The sequence below is a fragment of the Sesamum indicum genome, linkage group LG11, assembly GCF_026168435.1.
Source record: "Sesamum indicum cultivar Baizhima isolate 11 linkage group LG11, ASM2616843v1, whole genome shotgun sequence".
Lineage (NCBI taxonomy): Eukaryota > Viridiplantae > Streptophyta > Magnoliopsida > Lamiales > Pedaliaceae > Sesamum > Sesamum indicum.
In genome coordinates, this window is record NC_142667.1 from 16,682,800 (window position 1) to 16,699,618 (window position 16,819).

Consider the following 16,819-nt stretch of genomic DNA (forward strand, 5'->3'; position numbering starts at 1 on the left):
TTAGATATTTAACGAAAGTGGCCACGTGGACGTTAAGTACATAATAGTAAAAGTGATAATGGCCCTAACGCCCACTGGCTGGTCAAGCATGTGGCATTTTTTGTTAAAATATTTAAGTGGGATCAAAAGTATTATTTTGTAGAAATTACGATTTTAAAAAATTAAAAATGAGAATTTCGTAACCAATAAAATTAAAAGATGAAAAGTGATATTTTTGAGGAAAAAGTAGAATGATAGAATTGAGTAGATGAGTCCGAATAAGATTCCATGTTAATTGTGAGGGAAATATTTGAATGGGGATTCCAATGTATTCATCCTGCACCATTCAACTAATTTACAACACCTACTGTAAGTGATCAAAAATTAATAATATTAAAGATAAAACTATCTCAAGATAAAGCAGAAAAAGGATTAATTAATTAATTAATGTAATAATAATAATAATAATAATATTTTGGTGTTGGTAGAGTAGAAGTAGGTAAGTCGAGTTTACAGGTACTCGGGTGATTAACATTTATAACGTGATGTAGAAGCAATTGGCCTATTAGCTCAGTTGGTTAGAGCGTCGTGCTAATAACGCGAAGGTCGCAGGTTCGAGACCTGCATGGGCCATGTTTTATATATTTGCATTTGCTTTTTATGTTGATGTATAGATATGAATAGAAGATTTTAAGATATAAAGCAAAAAATAAGATAATAAATTAAAACGTGTATAAAATTAATTAAATGTATTATTGAATCACAAATATATCCAACCATATTAGACCTTATTGAAATTTAAATTTGTTCAACATTTAGTCCATAATGAATATAATTATATTGAGAAGAAAAATGAATTTTTTGAAACTGCACATTTTATCAGTTGAATTAAATTGGAAAAAGTGTTCTTTTATAATTTTTTTAATAGCTTATTGAATACATATATATTAGTCGATCTGAATTTATTTATTTATTTTTTAAGCATGTACGTCTTTTTTTGAAATAAATGTTTTATATCTGATTAATGATATCCAAAACAATTTCAATAGATTTATCGGCATTCAAGATTTAGGGTTTATGTATTTGGGATTGGTAGGTGTTTGGTGTGGGGGAATGAGCGTTGTATTAGCAGGAGGCACAGAAGCAATTACAGTACTTGGGTTTTTGAGGTGGATGGGGGAGGGCTATAGTTGTTTGTGTGCATGGAGGAGATGGTGAAATAACGATTTATTGATGCGAGGAACTTGAGTTTACGACTAAGAATGTAGCAACAAATGGCCCATTAGCTCAGTTGGTTAGAGCGTCGTGCTAATAACGCGAAGGTCGCAGGTTCGAGACCTGCATGGGCCATTTTTTCACATATTTTCTTTTGATTACTAACTTCATTTGTTTCATTGAATTCAATCTCTGGTGTTCTTTTTACAACTAAGTATTTTTCAATTTTCTTTTTCTTAATTTCTTGCTAAATGAAGAATATGCATCTTTTACATCCATCTTCTACTGGAATTAACAAAATCTTCAATTTTCTTAAAATCCATCTTCTTCACTCTTATTTAATAAAGTCCATTAATATATATGAAAGAGCAAAGACAAGACATAAAAATACATACATCCCAACAAATAATACTAAATTTGCTTAATACATAACTACTCTCTGATGGATCATCGCATTCTTTTCAATTACCTAGGCTAAATTGTATTTACTATCCTGTATGTAACGGGCAGTAGCAATTTGCAATTCTAATTATAGGGATGACAAGTTATAATCCATAATTTCAGAATTTTTAGCAATTACAGGACTCCGGTCATTGAAGGCTCCTAACTGTTTGAAAGTTGCTAACATGAATAGACTTAGGATTTTTTAAATTGAGATTTCACTGATTATACATCCAATCAGTCATATCCAGCCACGTAAGCAATCACTAAAGTGCATTTTATTATGTCCTCTATGTTAGAGAGGGTGGTATTTTAAAATTACATGAATTACAAAATATTGGCGATTTCAAGACTCTCTCTCTCTCTATATATATATATATATTTTCCATGTCACTAGATTATGTGTATTATAGTACATTGTTTTCACTTGGTAAATGATTTGTGGGTATAATGCCAATTTGATTGATTTGTATAGTATAAGAAGCTATAACAACATTAATGTATAAGATAAAATTAATATGGTAATATGAAATATTTGGTATAAAGATGATATACAAAATCATGTAAAGTTTTTCACATTCTGACTTCATAACAAAAGAAACCAAAATATGGTTCACAAATTGGGCAACAATTAGTTCACAGAAATCGGCATCAATTTGAACTGCAAACCTTAAAATTAAATGCCACCTCGTAACATATATATAAGGTATAAAACACAATTTAGACATCGCTACCGTGGCAAGGAAGGCTTAATTGGATGCTCCTTCAGAAAAAATCTTGATTTTAAAAATCTTAATTTAGTCCACATCAACAATTTTTGGTAAATTATAAAACTATGACGATGAGAGTCCTCTAATTTCCAAAAATTATTGAATTTGGTTTATAATTTGCCACCCTATATATATAACTAGAGTACTTAAATTACCGTATGTCCTAACATACATGACAGTAAATGCAATTTAACCAAATTGAGATTATTACGTTATTAAGCTGATAATCATATATATATATATATTCTTCATTTCATGGAATAATAAGGAGCAGTGGGGTTCTTTTACAATGTTTAATTTTACACAGTGTACCTGTAGCCAAATTTAAGTTTAAAGCATGCACGCTTTCCCGTAGATATATAACGAGGATATATGAACTTACCAATATCTATATATATATATATATATATATATATAAAATAAAGGAGTCATAAGGAGCGACATGCACGAAAAACATACAGCTACTTTACAAGTACCAAATTCCAAGATATATATATAGTACTGATTAATGTGTCGGTAATAAGAAATTAATCTTTTGTGACGATGAATCAATCAGTTATGAGTGATGCAGTAAAGACTACTGCGTACTGATCAGCATCCCAATAACTAAAGCAGACAGATATATCTTGCAAACAAGTGATGCATGTAGAAGACAGAAACAACATTTATACTATATAATATTAATTGTCATAATAATTTCCTTAATTATAATCATCATCATGCTACAAGACAATATCAGAAATGAATGCATAATATTCAGAAAAACAAGTACCTCAAGATCTCACTTAGAATTTACCTAATTCATAGAGTCAGATCCAGAGTACTCGCCCCTCTAATTGCATTTTGTTGATCAGTTCCATGAACGACGGTATCATCTTCTTTCAGCTTCTTGATTAGGTTTGAAGAGGACGGACGACTTGTGAACAGCGATAGCGATAAGTGTTCATCATCATCATCAGTAATTAGTGTGCCTTTCTGCTCTGATTCGTTTCTTGATTCCAACGCAAGCGATAAATTCAAATCCAGCTTATCATCAGAACCTGAGGCCTTTCTTTTCAATCTTGCAGTGTCCCTCATTGTTTGGCCTGCAGAGCTAATTGGAGGATTACTCTTAGCAGCATCTGATGAAATCCTTTGCTCCTGGACTCCATTTTGTATCAGCTTTGATGAGTTGAGCTGAATAGGGTTCTGTCTAGATTGACCTAGCCAGGGTTCTTGCCTATACACTTCCTTGAAGTCTTCGTTCCTCCGCCAGGTGGATCCATCGGTGTGAGAGGAAGTTCTGGACCAAAGATCAAGATTTGCTGACGGCCTATAGAAATGGCTGCCTATGAGCCTTTCGGTGATTGTATCATAAAATCCAGGTCTTGTCTTGTGACTAATTGTATTCTGCCCTGGAGCTGAATTATGCATCCATTTTCCATGAGGGCTCCAAGAAGGATCTCCATACCTGGAAATTATGGATTTCAAATTAACTTTTGCTGAGACTGAAGACACAGTAATAAACCCTAAAATTAGAGGAAAAAGAAATGTTTTTCAGTTTAGATGGATTTCCATCTCCAATGATACCTGAGGTTAGAGTAATTTTGCCTTTGATTAAAGCTTGGAAGAAGAGGGAGCTGGCTTAGATTGTATACATTCCGATCTCCACCTTCCATGAAGAGCCTGTGATCCATGAGTCCTGTATATATATATGACGAAGGGTTGTTCAGGATGTCAGAATTGAAACCCTTTCTACATTCAATAGACGTATGAGATAAGGATTGCTCGGGTTAACGAAAACGAAAAAGACAATGAAGATCAAAAAGAATAGGGCTGTATGTATATATATATATACACCTTGGTTGGATTCATCAATCTTCTTGCTCCTGTACATCTGTAAAAGTACCAACACCAGAATGACCAAATCAGCTCAAACTAAAATTCAAGTGGTGGATATGTATCACAAAATTTTTGCAGCATTAATTTATATATACAACCTAGAATTCAGTGTCAATCATATGATTTCTATAAGGTAGCCTTGCCTGTAAATGGCTCTTCACATGAGCAATATTGAGTCCTTTGATGTTCATCAATTGAAGCACTAGTTTTGGCGTGGCTCCTGCATCAAATTGAACCAAGAAAACACCCCAAGCATCAGTTTGTATATTTTCATAATTAAGTTGTTGCCTCTGAATGACTTGAGCCAAATTTTGAAGACTCACTGTCTTGTCCTCCAAGTCGTTCCACAGCGTGCACAAAGCGCATATGGAGATCAGGCGTCCACCTGAGCCTAGGCATCTTGGATCGAACGTAAGGTCTCACGGACGGCTTCTTCTCGCTCTCTTCAACCGTGCTGTTGCTTGAGCTTCCTCCATCTTTAACAGTGCAGCTTTCGTCTTTCCCTTGGCTCTCATCCTCATCATCATTTTTCTCAGAAGGGCTTGTTTTGGAACATTCTTTTTCACCACTATCCATCGCCTTCTTGTTTCCGCTGTCGGCCTTTTCTCTTCTAGTTGAGACTTTGCATATAGCTATATATAATTACAAGATGCACATCTACCTACTAAGATCAGCCTATACAGAGCTAAAGCAGTTTGAGAACTAGGGCTTTCCTAGAAGCTCAAGATCAAAATGAATGAACTCTCCTATTATATTCGCTCTTTGTAGGCTAAACTATTAAATTCCCCACACAATAAGAGATATCCATGTTAAAGTAGCACGAAAATTCCGTCAACTAGGATTCAGAATCTTGATCTTTGATCTACAATTCTACACAGAATAGATTGGAGAACAAAACCCTAGACTGTGAGAGGAAGATGAAAGACCCCCATCTCTCTCTCTCTCTCTCTCTTCTCTTTCTCTGTCCTTCAAACAATAATATACCTGTTGAAAATCATTATAGGCATCTGATTATAATAAACCTAGCTAGCTATATATGCATGTACATGTATGTATGTAGATATGATCAATATGTTTGATGGTGTTGATATGAAGGGCTGACATATATATATATATATATATATATATAGCAGTCATGTGAAGCCAGTTCACCATTGTCCACCTTCTAAGAAAAGTAAATTTCCATGGACTTGGTTGTTTTTAATTAATTTATAACATTGATGAATATATATATTCGTCCTGTACGTGCTGTAAAAATTATTACACCTACTCATCGTCAGCTGCAAATTTCACAGACTCCAAAATGTAGGACTAATTCAACTTTTCTCCAAGAATTGAATTTAGGAAGGAAGATATTGAGAGGTAGTCCGAGAAATTTCAAGGTAAAAGTTTTGCAGTTAATTATTGTCTCTTTGTTACTTGGAGAAGCAAGCTAAAGCTAGTGTAGTCTTGTCCTGCATGGGACCTCCCAATTTTGGTTTGGTAAACGCAGATGGGAACATCTCCACTATTTTTATATGCCCATCAATATCAAGAGATTCCAGTATCCATCAAACCACGCACTCCTTATATTTTCAATTTTGCCTGCTCTTTCACATCTGCTACCTCCTGCCGCCGTTACAACTTGTGGACTCCATCAAATATAAACACACACGTAGACGGACTGAATTTGTGTTTATCTCAAATAAATCTGAATAGTGAGATTGGTGGTGATGCCTAGAGAAGAGAGTAGTGGGAGTTGGGGGTGCTGATGAACAAATAAGTAATAAATGAAGAAAAAAAATTAAAATAGCATGGTTGGGTTGCAGCTGCCTTTGCGTCGGGAATCACGGGGTTTGTTCTTAAGCTGGAATCGGGACCTACCCTTTCATTTGCTCCATCACCACACCTACTGCCCAACTCTATATCACTAATCTTTTTCTTTTTAGGGAAAATTCTTTTTTTATTAATTTTAGTTTTGTAAATATATTCTTTATTTAATTATTCCTATAATTTATAAAAATAATGATAAATAGCAATTTTATTTCTATTCAAATCAAAATTATGGATCGGTCCTGTAATTTTAAGAATTATAGTAATTTTAGTTTTTTTCGATTAATTTGATTGAAAAATTATGTATCATCTGTCATGTCAGCACTTAAATTGGAGCTTTCGATAGATTTGATAATATGACAATGCCAAAAATTTTTTAATAAATAACTTGCCAAAAAAAAAATTAAATAGTAAATACATATATATATGTAGTAACAGTGGAGGCTAATAATTAATATGTTGATCATGAGTTGCCAGCATGCAGGTGCAAATTAATGGTTGTGTGATGAGATATGAGAAAAAGGCCTCTTTTACAAGCTGAGAAATTATTGCTCTTAATTCTTCCCACGTATATATATATATATTTCTAACTCAACCGTGCGTACGTGACTGACTGCTCAAGGAGAGGAAAGGACAGCCACATATAATTAAGTACACTTCATTTCAATTTTTTTTTTTTTTTTTTTTTTTTTTTGCAGATTTTCACTTTTTTCTTTGGACATTAATTAATTTGCACAACTACTGGAGAACCTTTCTCTCACGGACTTCTCGAGTTTGGTGATGTTAAGTGTTGGAAAACCCTTCAGACTGCCTCATCCTCGTGCTCATGCTCATGCTCATGCACCCAATTCCATCTCATATATTATTATTTATCAAATTAATAATACATTGGTTGAATTGAGGTATTGGTATTGAAATTGAATTTTTGTAATTAATTTAATGTTATTTATACAAATAATAATATGTATAATTTACAACATTATATATCCTAATTGGTCACATGATTAATTAAAAAAAATCATTGTAGTAATAAATGAAATGAAATTAGATAGGTAGGTAGAGATTGAATAAGAAAATGATGCATGATGGATTGAGTAGTACAGAAAAAGATGAAGGAAGCATGCAGAGGAGTGAGGTCAACTCTCCAATTAAGGGGTAGGTTCCTTAGGAATATGTGTGTGTGTCCCTATGAATGCGGATCTAGCATCATTTCAGAATGAGGATGTCTGTCGTCTTATGATTTTCTCCTCCTATTTTTAATTCATACATATATCCCAATTCCCAATTCCAAATTCCAACAATTTACTACACGCATCCCCCTGCACCTGCACCTGCACCATTTCTCTTAATTCATATCATTATTACCATCATGATGCATGCATGCCCATCATATATATGTACATACATTTGCTGCATGCATGGAATAATACATTGAACAAGCTAGCTTAATTAATTACCAACTCTTATATATTGTATTGGTAGGCAGGTGTATATATTCCATTGTACGTCAACATTGTTTTTTTATTACTACAAAACTAGAAAATTAAAATGGCATGCAGATTTTAATTAATTATCGCTCATCACTTGCATCGAATATTTATACATATATATTAGACCCCACAAATACAAATACATTCATTTTATTTTTCCAATTCTTTGGGCGTTATTTTTTTGCCTATTTTATTACCTTCCAATTACAATTTTTACTACCCTCATCAACTTTAATTCTACGTGGATTATATATATATATATATATATTGGGGGGTTGGGGGGGGGGGGGGGGGTGTAGGGGTACATTGGGAGACATGAATTGATATAGTGTTTGTTTAATTACTGTAATTGATGCATCAATATTTGGGAGAGAGTAGTCCCAGAAAGTGTCCAAAAACTGGGCAATCCCTATCTTCTAGAGATAAGAAAAGTGGTGGGGGGTGAGAGTGAGACAGACAATTACTCCATCTCCAGTCTCCAAACCAATTTTCTTTGTCTTTTTCAATGTGGACCGCATATTTTGCTGATTCTGTTCAGTAAAACTTTCACTTGCATTATCATATCATATCATATGTTGGATGTTTGATTTTACTTAGTAGTAGATAGAGATGATCCACCTCTGCATTTTTTACTACTATATACGTTAAATTTCAGCAAAAAGAGGTGTCAACTTTGACTCATTTCCACATCTTCCCAATTCTGTCCTTTTTATTACATCTATTGTTTTCCAAACTTTGCCTTTTTCTTTTCTTTTTTTTTTTACCCAAATTCTATTTTTCTGGTTAAAATAATCAATTATTCAAACGCTACCTAATTGTTTTCTTGTTTGAACAATTGATTTGATAACTCGGAAAAATCAGGTGTTGAGTTAATAATTCTAGTACTTATATACGATGTTTTGTTCAACTTTTGTAATTTTTTTTTCAGGCATGTTATATATAAGAGAGTTTGGAGAATTTATAAAATGTACTCAAGGTGTTTGATCAATCTAGAAAAAGACTTTATACAATTAAAATATAAAATGTAAAGATCTTATTGTTGCTAGAAATAACACACACTAGCTAGTTGTGTCCTAACATAAGCTTGAGACAAGGGTTTGATTCTCTTATTTAAGGTAATATCACTCTGCACTTCTTGCTTATGGCTCAACAACAATTGTCTTTCATTTGAATGGACACATCATTTCATACAAATAACATGTCATTTTATTAAAATGAACGTATTATTTTACTTGAAAGATACAACGCTACCATAATAAGTATATCATTTCAATCAAGGGACACACTGTTTGATAATTGACACATATTCAGCTGATTAGACACGGGGGTGGATGATAATTTGGTGCCATACGTCAATCATCATTCAAATATCATCAACTTATCATGTGAACGTGATATGTCATAACCAATCACTTATTATGGTTAATTAATCTAATCAAAATAAATATTTTTATTAAATTTTATACTTTAATTTCTCAGTCACCCTTTTAAACACTTAATTGTAAATTCCTTTTTAATAAAGTAACTAACACTTGCTATTTAATTATATTAAAACTTTTAACATTTTTTCTTCAATTTTGTTGCCAATCACAAAGCTATTGTCAGTAATATTTTAGAATTTTATTTTATTCAAGTGCCAATATAAGAGTTTATATATTTTTAAAATAAATTTTAAATATTTTATAAACTCCAAAAGTATTTATAAACTCCACGGAAAGGTGCAGTAGAAAAAAAATACAAAAAAAAAAAGAGAATTAAGAAAAGATTTTATAATGTAATGAAAGACTTTTGGTTTTAAATTAAAAGAATGATGAGGGAGTTTCTTTATCAATTGTATTATATATACATAATAGTACTAATTTTGTATTAATTTTTGGGACAATCATACAAATGCATAGTGGCAAAAGAATATTATTGAAAGAAGATAGTATAATAATATATATTTTAATCACGTCAAAGGTACATATTGTCGGATTTTCGTGGCATTATATGACCCACGAACGGTTACATTTTACCTATCTCTTTATTACATCTTAATTAGGATTATCATATATAAACCATACCATTAATTAGGTCCATTTTCTCTTATAATAATAATTAAAATCCATATTTTTTAGTTAAGTTTCAATAATTAACAATCACTAATATATATCCCAATTATTTTATGTGTATAATTTGCTAGAATATTCTTTATCTTCATATATATATAAAATTAATGACCCGATTTTTCGGATCCTAATCAAGCTAGTGGTCCCCATACCGATCCAGTCCAAATCCGTGGCGGGCCCGACAATGGACTATTGTCGTAGCTCAAATTTCCAATTTTCACATTGACATTTATAAATCATGGACTTGGACACAACTTCAAATGGGCATTAAAAACTAATTAAGGTAATTAATATGGATGAAGAGTCAAAATGATGAAGACCTACACAAATCTTCCGCCTCCAATTTCTCCTCCTTTTTATGAGTTGTCAATCTCATATTTTTAGTCAAACTAGTCAACCATACCATGCATTCATATTTTAATTATTTTAATTAATTACCATATATATATATATATATGATATTATAACTAAAGAAACTAGACCGGAATTTCATATATACCCATGATTTTTAAAGGGTGTTTGCAAGGATCTAAATAAGCACTTATTCTTTCTACGACTTATTCTCATAAAATAAAGTCAAATCTATTGCAAACACGATTTAGTGGATTTCATATAATTGCAAAATTTTTTAGGGTTTGCCATTTGGCAACTATGTAGGTTTTTTTTATTAACATTCGCATATATAACCAGAAAGAACATAACTATAAAGTCAAGAATAAATCACCAACACATCATTAATAATTGATTCCTGTTGGATATTGGGTCGGTGAATAGATCTGTGACCCAATATACATACATATTTGAGATAGAATTTGAGTTTTCTAAATACATATTGGGATATGGACTACGTTTATGTACACCTATAAATAGAGTACATGATTGTGATCAAATTACAATGCAGAAACACTAATTAATGTGATACAAAATGAGTTGATCACAATACTCACTCCAACTCTCTCCCCCTTTTATTTCTACGTTCTTCCTTGGAGCATCACCATAGACTCTTTGAATTTGAGATGTGTAAATGAGTGGATTACTCCAGTAGTGATCCACCAAGACGAGTAAGGTACATTCGTGGTGTGCACAAGATTTGAAGTAAGATTCAACGTGGGTAGATCTTGAAAATATTTTTCGTGGGGTGATCTTGAATCAACGAAAAAAATAATATGCTCGTAACATATAAGGCACAGATTTGAAGATGAGGTTGATCCGTATGCGTGAATCAACATACCTTCACTGTTTAAGGTTAATTTGATCCACAATGATGTGCTTATATAATTAACATCTGTATGCACATAATTATTCAATTGTACGTAAGATTTATTAATGAGATGATATGTGAATTATGAATTATTATTTTCCAATAATTCTAGATCAAAAATTATTCATAAGATTATTATTATTATTTTTTTTATAATAGTATAGATAAGTATATTTAGTAATCCTAAAATAATATAAGAGAAATAAAATTGGGCGGGCTCGAATATAATTCTCTGTTATGGGGATAAGAAAATGTAACTGGAAGTACAAAGCCTAAGCCCAAATACGGCCTCAGGCCCGTTGCCCAAATATGGATATCATTATCCAATTAAACGTTGTCGTATTCAGGAAGTGGCGTGAGGCCACATTCCCAGACAACTAAAACCCCACTGGTCACTGTCTAAGAAGTCATTTGTTCAACACCGTCCAATCAAATAATAAGGTGAGCTATACGCGCAAGCACGGAGGGCGGAAATACATGGTCACCAAAATGCGTGTCGGGAGATGCAAACTATTAGTAGAACAAAGCTTTTTGCCTTCAGAGGCTCTCCATTTCTAACGGATTTTTACGCACTAATGACATTATTTTTTTTTCCTGTGGAACAAAGCAGAGAAAGAAAGAGAGAGAGAGAGAGAGAGAGAGAGAGAGAGATTGTATAAAATTAATAAAATATGATTGTGATGATACGCACATAGAGATACAGTCTTGTGGATAATTTACAGAGAAGAAGCGAAAGGGCGAGAGTGGCCGTTTATATTAACGACCACACCCATCAGCACCACCCCACCCCCCATCTGGTACCAATTCTTGCCGAACCCAGAAGAGGAAACGAAGCATCAGATGGAATATTCAAACCCGTTCGTTTTTCTTTTGTCAGTTTCTGAGAAAGAGGAAAATTGGTGAATTGTACCTACAATTTTTTCTTTACTTGATCAATCGGTGGTGTTTTGAGGTAATGATTTGGTGTTCTTATATTTTTGTTGAAGCTATTTGGAATCTTGGCCATTCATTTGTTTGTTGTTGTTTCGGGTAACTGCGTATTTATTTAAGATGGTATCCTGATTGAGAGAGATGCCGCAGCACTTCTTCAAGACAATCCGTAGTTTGAAGATGACAGATGGGTGCAATGGCACCCAAGTGTACGCCGTTAATCCCACCGCCGGTGGGGGTGGAGCGGCAGCTTCCGGCGGTTCGGGGGATAAATTCTTGCAACATTTGCAAGATCAATTAAGGGCTAATTTGGTTATGTCAAAATCTCATTACCAGAGTCTCTCTCAGATGAATAATGTGATTCCAAGTGTTTTGACTGACGCCAGTGCTCTTTTTGGGCTTCCGCAGACGGATCTCATTGAGCCTCAGATTGAGCCTTATCTTAAGTTTGTTGATTTTGTGGATGTTTTAGCTGATGTTTATAGGAGACTTGAGAACTGCCAACAATTTGAAAAATCAGCGGTGTATATGGAACAATGTGCGATTTTTAGGGGGTTGACTGATCCAAAATTATATAGGAAATGTCTACAGTTGGCTAGGCAACATGCTTTTGACGTGCATTCTAAGGTAGTACTTTCAGCTTGGCTGAGGTTTGAAAGGAGGGATGATGAGTTGTTTGGGGTGTCTGCGATGGATTGTAGTGGATTGAGCCCTGAGTGCCCAAAGTGTTCACTGGTATCAGGGTATAATCCTGAGTCCGCAACTGATCCTTGTTTATGCCCCCGAAATTTGGAAGGGGATGAAGATATGGAACCCAAGTTAGAAGGTCAAGAATGCTCCACTTCATTTAGTGAGGGTGATGAAGATGGTGATGATTATGATATTTGGTTTTGCATTGGAGATGATGAGGTTAAATGCAATAGGTTTAAAATTGCCTCTCTTTCCAGGCCGTTCAAAGCAATGTTGTATGGTAGTTTTACAGAATCACGGAGGGACAGAATATATTTTGCACAAAATGGAATTTCTGCAAAGGCAATGAAGGCAGCTGATGTGTTCAGCAGGACAAAGAGGGTGGATTCTTTTGATCCAAATGTTGTTTTTGAGCTCCTGGTGTTGGCTAATAGGTTCTGCTGTGATGAGTTGAAATCTGCCTGTGATGTATATTTAGCATCTCTGGTTGACGATATGGAAAGTGCCGCTCTGCTCATTGAATATGGGTTGCAGGAGACTGCGTATCTTTTGACAGCAGCTTGTTTGCAGGTATTTCTGAGAGAAATCCCCTGTTCAATGCGTAATCCAAATGTGTTGAAACTCTTCTGCAGTTCAGATGTTAGAGAAAAATTAGCGCTAGTGGGGCATGCTTCTTTTTTGTTGTACAGTTTTTTAAGTCATGCAGCTATGGAAGAAGACATGAAATCAAATACAACAGTTATGCTTTTGGAAAGGATGGTAGAATGTGCTAGTTTGAATTGGCAAAAACAACTTGCATTCCACCAGTTGGGCTGCGTGATGCTTGAAAGAAAGGAATATAAGGATGCTCAGAAATGGTTTGAGACAGCTGTCCAGGAGGGTCATGCTTATTCTCTAGTCGGTGTAGCAAGAGCCAAATATAAGCGTGGTCACAAGTACAACGCATACAAATTGATGGACTCCCTTATTGCTGACAATAGGCCCTGCGGATGGATGTATCAAGAACGATCTCTGTATTGTAGTGGGAAAGAAAAAATCGCGGATCTGAATACAGCTACAGAAATGGACCCAACTCTTTCTTACCCTTACAAGTATAGGGCTGTCGCAATGTTGGAAGAGGACAAAATTGGTCCTGCAATATCTGAGATTAACAAGATAATAGGTTTCAAGGTCTCTCCTGATTGCCTTGAGCTACGTGCTTGGTTCTTGATTTCCCTGCAGGATTACGAAGGAGCTCTGAGAGATGTCAGAGCACTTCTAACTTTGGATCCTCAATATATGATGTTTCATGGGAAGTTGCATGGCGAACAGTTGGTAGAGCTTTTATGTCGTCATGTTCCTCAGTGCAGCCAAGCTGATTGTTGGATGCAACTGTATGATCGGTGGTCCTCGGTTGATGATATTGGATCTCTAGCGGTTGTACACCATATGTTGGCTAATGATCCTGGGAAGAGTCTTTTACGGTTTCGGCAATCCCTCCTCCTCCTACGGTAAGCCCAGGTGCTATGAGCTATCCATCTATCTAGGCCATCTATAAAAGTGTGAATAAGTCTAGATGTTGTTTGTTTCTTACTTCTATGTGAAGATTACAGTGACTTTGTTAAAGCTAACATGCACATGAATTGACATTATAATGATGTAAAATCACATAGACCTTGTGATTGTAACATATTTATCTCAAGTAGAAGCAGCTAATATTCTAATTCGTCAGACTCCAACAAATTTACTGAATGCTTCAGAGCTAAAGAATACCTTATAAGTTCAGTGCGTGTACTGTCCTAGCAAGTAGATAGAGGAAATTGAAGTTTTGTGATAATTTGCTTCCTAGATTGGCTATTTGTGTCCTTTCTATATTAAGTTTCCCTGGCATTACATTCTTGGGTTTGATGATGTACAATTTAGGAGACTCAAAAGTTTTCCATTATTTCTTTACTAGTTTGTCTGAGAGAGCAACTCTTTGTGTTGGTACAGATTAAATTGCCACAAGGCTGCTATGAGAAGTCTCCGAATGGCTCGAAATCATGCAGCCTCTAAGCATGAAAGACTTGTCTATGATGGCTGGGTTTTATATGACACGGGTTATCGAGAAGAAGCAATAGCAAAAGCTGAAGAATCCATCTCAATCCAGAGATCATTTGAAGCATATTTCCTAAAAGCATATATTTTGTCTGAAACGACGACGGACACTGAATCTTCATTCTATGTTATCCAGCTTCTTGAAGAAGCTCTTAGGTGCCCATCTGATGGCCTTAGGAAAGGACAAGTAAGTGATTTTCTACCGCATTGTTATACTGGCATTTTTATCCAATCACACTGTTCATCTTTGTGGTTATGCAGGCTTTGAGTAATCTAGCAAGTATCTACATAGATGTGAATAAGCTAGACCAAGCAGTTGACTGCTACATGAATGCATTGAATATCAAACATACAAGAGCACATCAGGGGCTGGCACGTGTATACCATCTCCAGAATCAACGGAAAGCAGCATATGATGAGATGTCAAAGTTGATCGAGAAGGCCAGAGATAATGCATCAGCTTACGAGAAACGTTCAGAATACTGCGACCGTGAGATGGCCAAAAGTGATCTTAGAATGGCAACCCGACTAGATCCTCTAAGAGCATATCCATATCGATATCGAGCGGCTGGTAAGCTTAAGCTTCATGCAATTGTTAGTTCTTATCATTATTGCTTAATTCGGAAACATTACTGCATATGATTTGATACTTGTTTTCTGTTTGGGTGATTAAATTTCATGTGTATTTGATATAATAAGCATATAATGTAATCTTGAGTTGTTTGTTGTATGAACTCGTCGTTTTGGTTCCCCGGGGTGGGCAGGGGTTGATTGAGATTAGTTGCCCCCTTAGGAAATTACTGTAAGTTACAGTATCGCCTATCCCATAGTCAGTAATTCAGTCATCATATCCCAACCCTTTTTTCCTGTGCCATCAATGGTCTTCTTGGGTTAATTGGAACTTCCCTGCCCCTACCCCCCCAGCACACGGATACAGTTGTTGACTGTGTTTACCTTTTGTCTTGAGCACCATTTCTCCCTCTAGTTCACGAATCGAATTGTGTGAAGCACATTCGTTTTCAAACAAAAGGAAGCAAGAAGATGAATCTGGACTAGGCATAGCCGGCTGTATGCGAGTTTAAAACTTATTGTTTTAAAGTCATTTATTCCATTTTTGCTAGGTCTTCAACCCTTGAGGTCAAGATAGATCCAACACTTCTTAGTTAATTGAGCCGAAAGGGCATTTTACGAATACTTAAATATTGTTTGTTTATGCATGAAGGTTGTTGGGAGATGCATCATGTACTACTATTTGTTCTCTTGGTAGGCTCTCTGTTTGATATTTTAGGAGATATCTACAAAAGAAAGGCTCAATTACTGCTTATTATGTCCTTTGTACTGACAATCCATGCATTTTATAATGCGTTGCAGTTCTGATGGATGACCATAAGGAAGCCGAAGCAATTGCAGAACTCACAAGAGCAATAGATTTCAAGTTGGATCTGCAGCTGATTCATCTTCGAGCAACATTCTATGATTCAACGGGTGATTATCTTTCAGCCATCAAAGACTGTGAGGCTGCCCTTTGCCTTGATCCCGGACACGCAGATACCCTCGAACTTTATCAAAAAGCGAAAGAACGGGCCAACGAACAACAACCAAACTGAGAAGGAGCTATAGTTTTATGTTTTTGTTTGTTTAGATACCGCCTGGCTATTCCATTTGGCGAAAGAGGAATTAGGAGAAAACTTGCTCTATGTATACTTTTTTTTAGTATTAGTAAATTGGTGAGCTCGTGTAGTGAAATTCACCAGAAAATGATCCTCCTATGAGGTGCAATGTGTTTATTTTCACATGTCATATGTGAATTTGTGCATGAAAATGCAGCCTGTGGTCAATGACTCAATGACCATTAGAGATTTTTATACAGTGATGTTCATTTTAAAAGTGCTCATTCCTCTTTGTTTTTAGACTTCAGCTTTCTCAAACTTGTGTTCTGTGTTTTTGCTTTTGTCTTTTTTTTTTTTCCCGCATGCACCCAATTAAGCACGCATTCAAATTCGAAGACAAGATCTTCCTTGGGAAATATTGAGCCCAAATCATTGGACTGTTAGTCATGAAACTCATGTTGTGTGTATGGTTAATGAAGCAGTCCTGTATGGGGCTAGGCATACTCTAGATAAGCCCGATTTGTTGCCCAAAATAGTAGTAGCCCAAACTGAGTCC

At 35.0% G+C, this 16,819-nt stretch overlaps 2 protein-coding genes and 2 non-coding genes across 4 annotated transcripts; 3 read left to right on the top strand and 1 right to left on the bottom strand.

The window, feature by feature from the left end:
- Positions 1-538: 538 nt before the first annotated feature.
- Positions 539-612, top strand: TRNAI-AAU (transfer RNA isoleucine (anticodon AAU)). Its single transcript has one exon. It is a non-coding gene; the product is annotated as a tRNA-Ile (tRNA).
- Positions 613-1,255: 643 nt separating this feature from the next.
- TRNAI-AAU (transfer RNA isoleucine (anticodon AAU)) lies at positions 1,256-1,329 on the top strand. Its single transcript has one exon. It is a non-coding gene; the product is annotated as a tRNA-Ile (tRNA).
- A 1,726-nt stretch (positions 1,330-3,055) lies between these two features.
- On the bottom strand, positions 3,056-5,354 carry LOC105174731 (uncharacterized). Its single transcript, XM_011096918.3, has 5 exons — positions 4,610-5,354; positions 4,430-4,506; positions 4,245-4,281; positions 3,975-4,086; positions 3,056-3,855 (listed from the first exon to the last, which is right to left on the bottom strand). The coding sequence occupies exons 1-5, from the start codon at positions 4,860-4,862 to the stop codon at positions 3,207-3,209; spliced, it is 1,128 nt and encodes a 375-aa protein (XP_011095220.1). The 5' UTR covers positions 4,863-5,354; the 3' UTR covers positions 3,056-3,206.
- Positions 5,355-11,507: 6,153 nt separating this feature from the next.
- On the top strand, positions 11,508-16,547 carry LOC105174600 (ethylene-overproduction protein 1-like). The gene is made up of 4 exons (XM_088875798.1): positions 11,508-14,067; positions 14,549-14,840; positions 14,915-15,224; positions 16,025-16,547. Exons 1-4 carry the CDS (start codon positions 12,029-12,031, stop codon positions 16,258-16,260), a joined length of 2,877 nt encoding a protein of 958 aa, XP_088731924.1. The 5' UTR covers positions 11,508-12,028; the 3' UTR covers positions 16,261-16,547.
- Positions 16,548-16,819: the final 272 nt, after the last annotated feature.

Bases quoted from the DNA above. Each gene is read 5' to 3' on its own strand.
- LOC105174731 (XM_011096918.3), bottom strand. From the start codon at position 4,862: ATGGATAGTGGTGAAAAAGAATGTTCCAAAACAAGCCCTTCTGAGAAA. The intron at 4,282-4,429 runs GCAAGGCTACCT...GTACTTTTACAG, and splicing joins ATGTGAAGAGCCATTTACAG to ATGTACAGGAGCAAGAAGAT. The intron at 4,087-4,244 runs GTGTATATATAT...ATATATATACAG, and splicing joins GATTGATGAATCCAACCAAG to GACTCATGGATCACAGGCTC.
- LOC105174600 (XM_088875798.1), top strand. From the start codon at position 12,029: ATGCCGCAGCACTTCTTCAAGACAATCCGTAGTTTGAAGATGACAGAT. The intron at 14,068-14,548 runs GTAAGCCCAGGT...GTGTTGGTACAG, and splicing joins CAATCCCTCCTCCTCCTACG to ATTAAATTGCCACAAGGCTG. The intron at 14,841-14,914 runs GTAAGTGATTTT...GTGGTTATGCAG, and splicing joins ATGGCCTTAGGAAAGGACAA to GCTTTGAGTAATCTAGCAAG.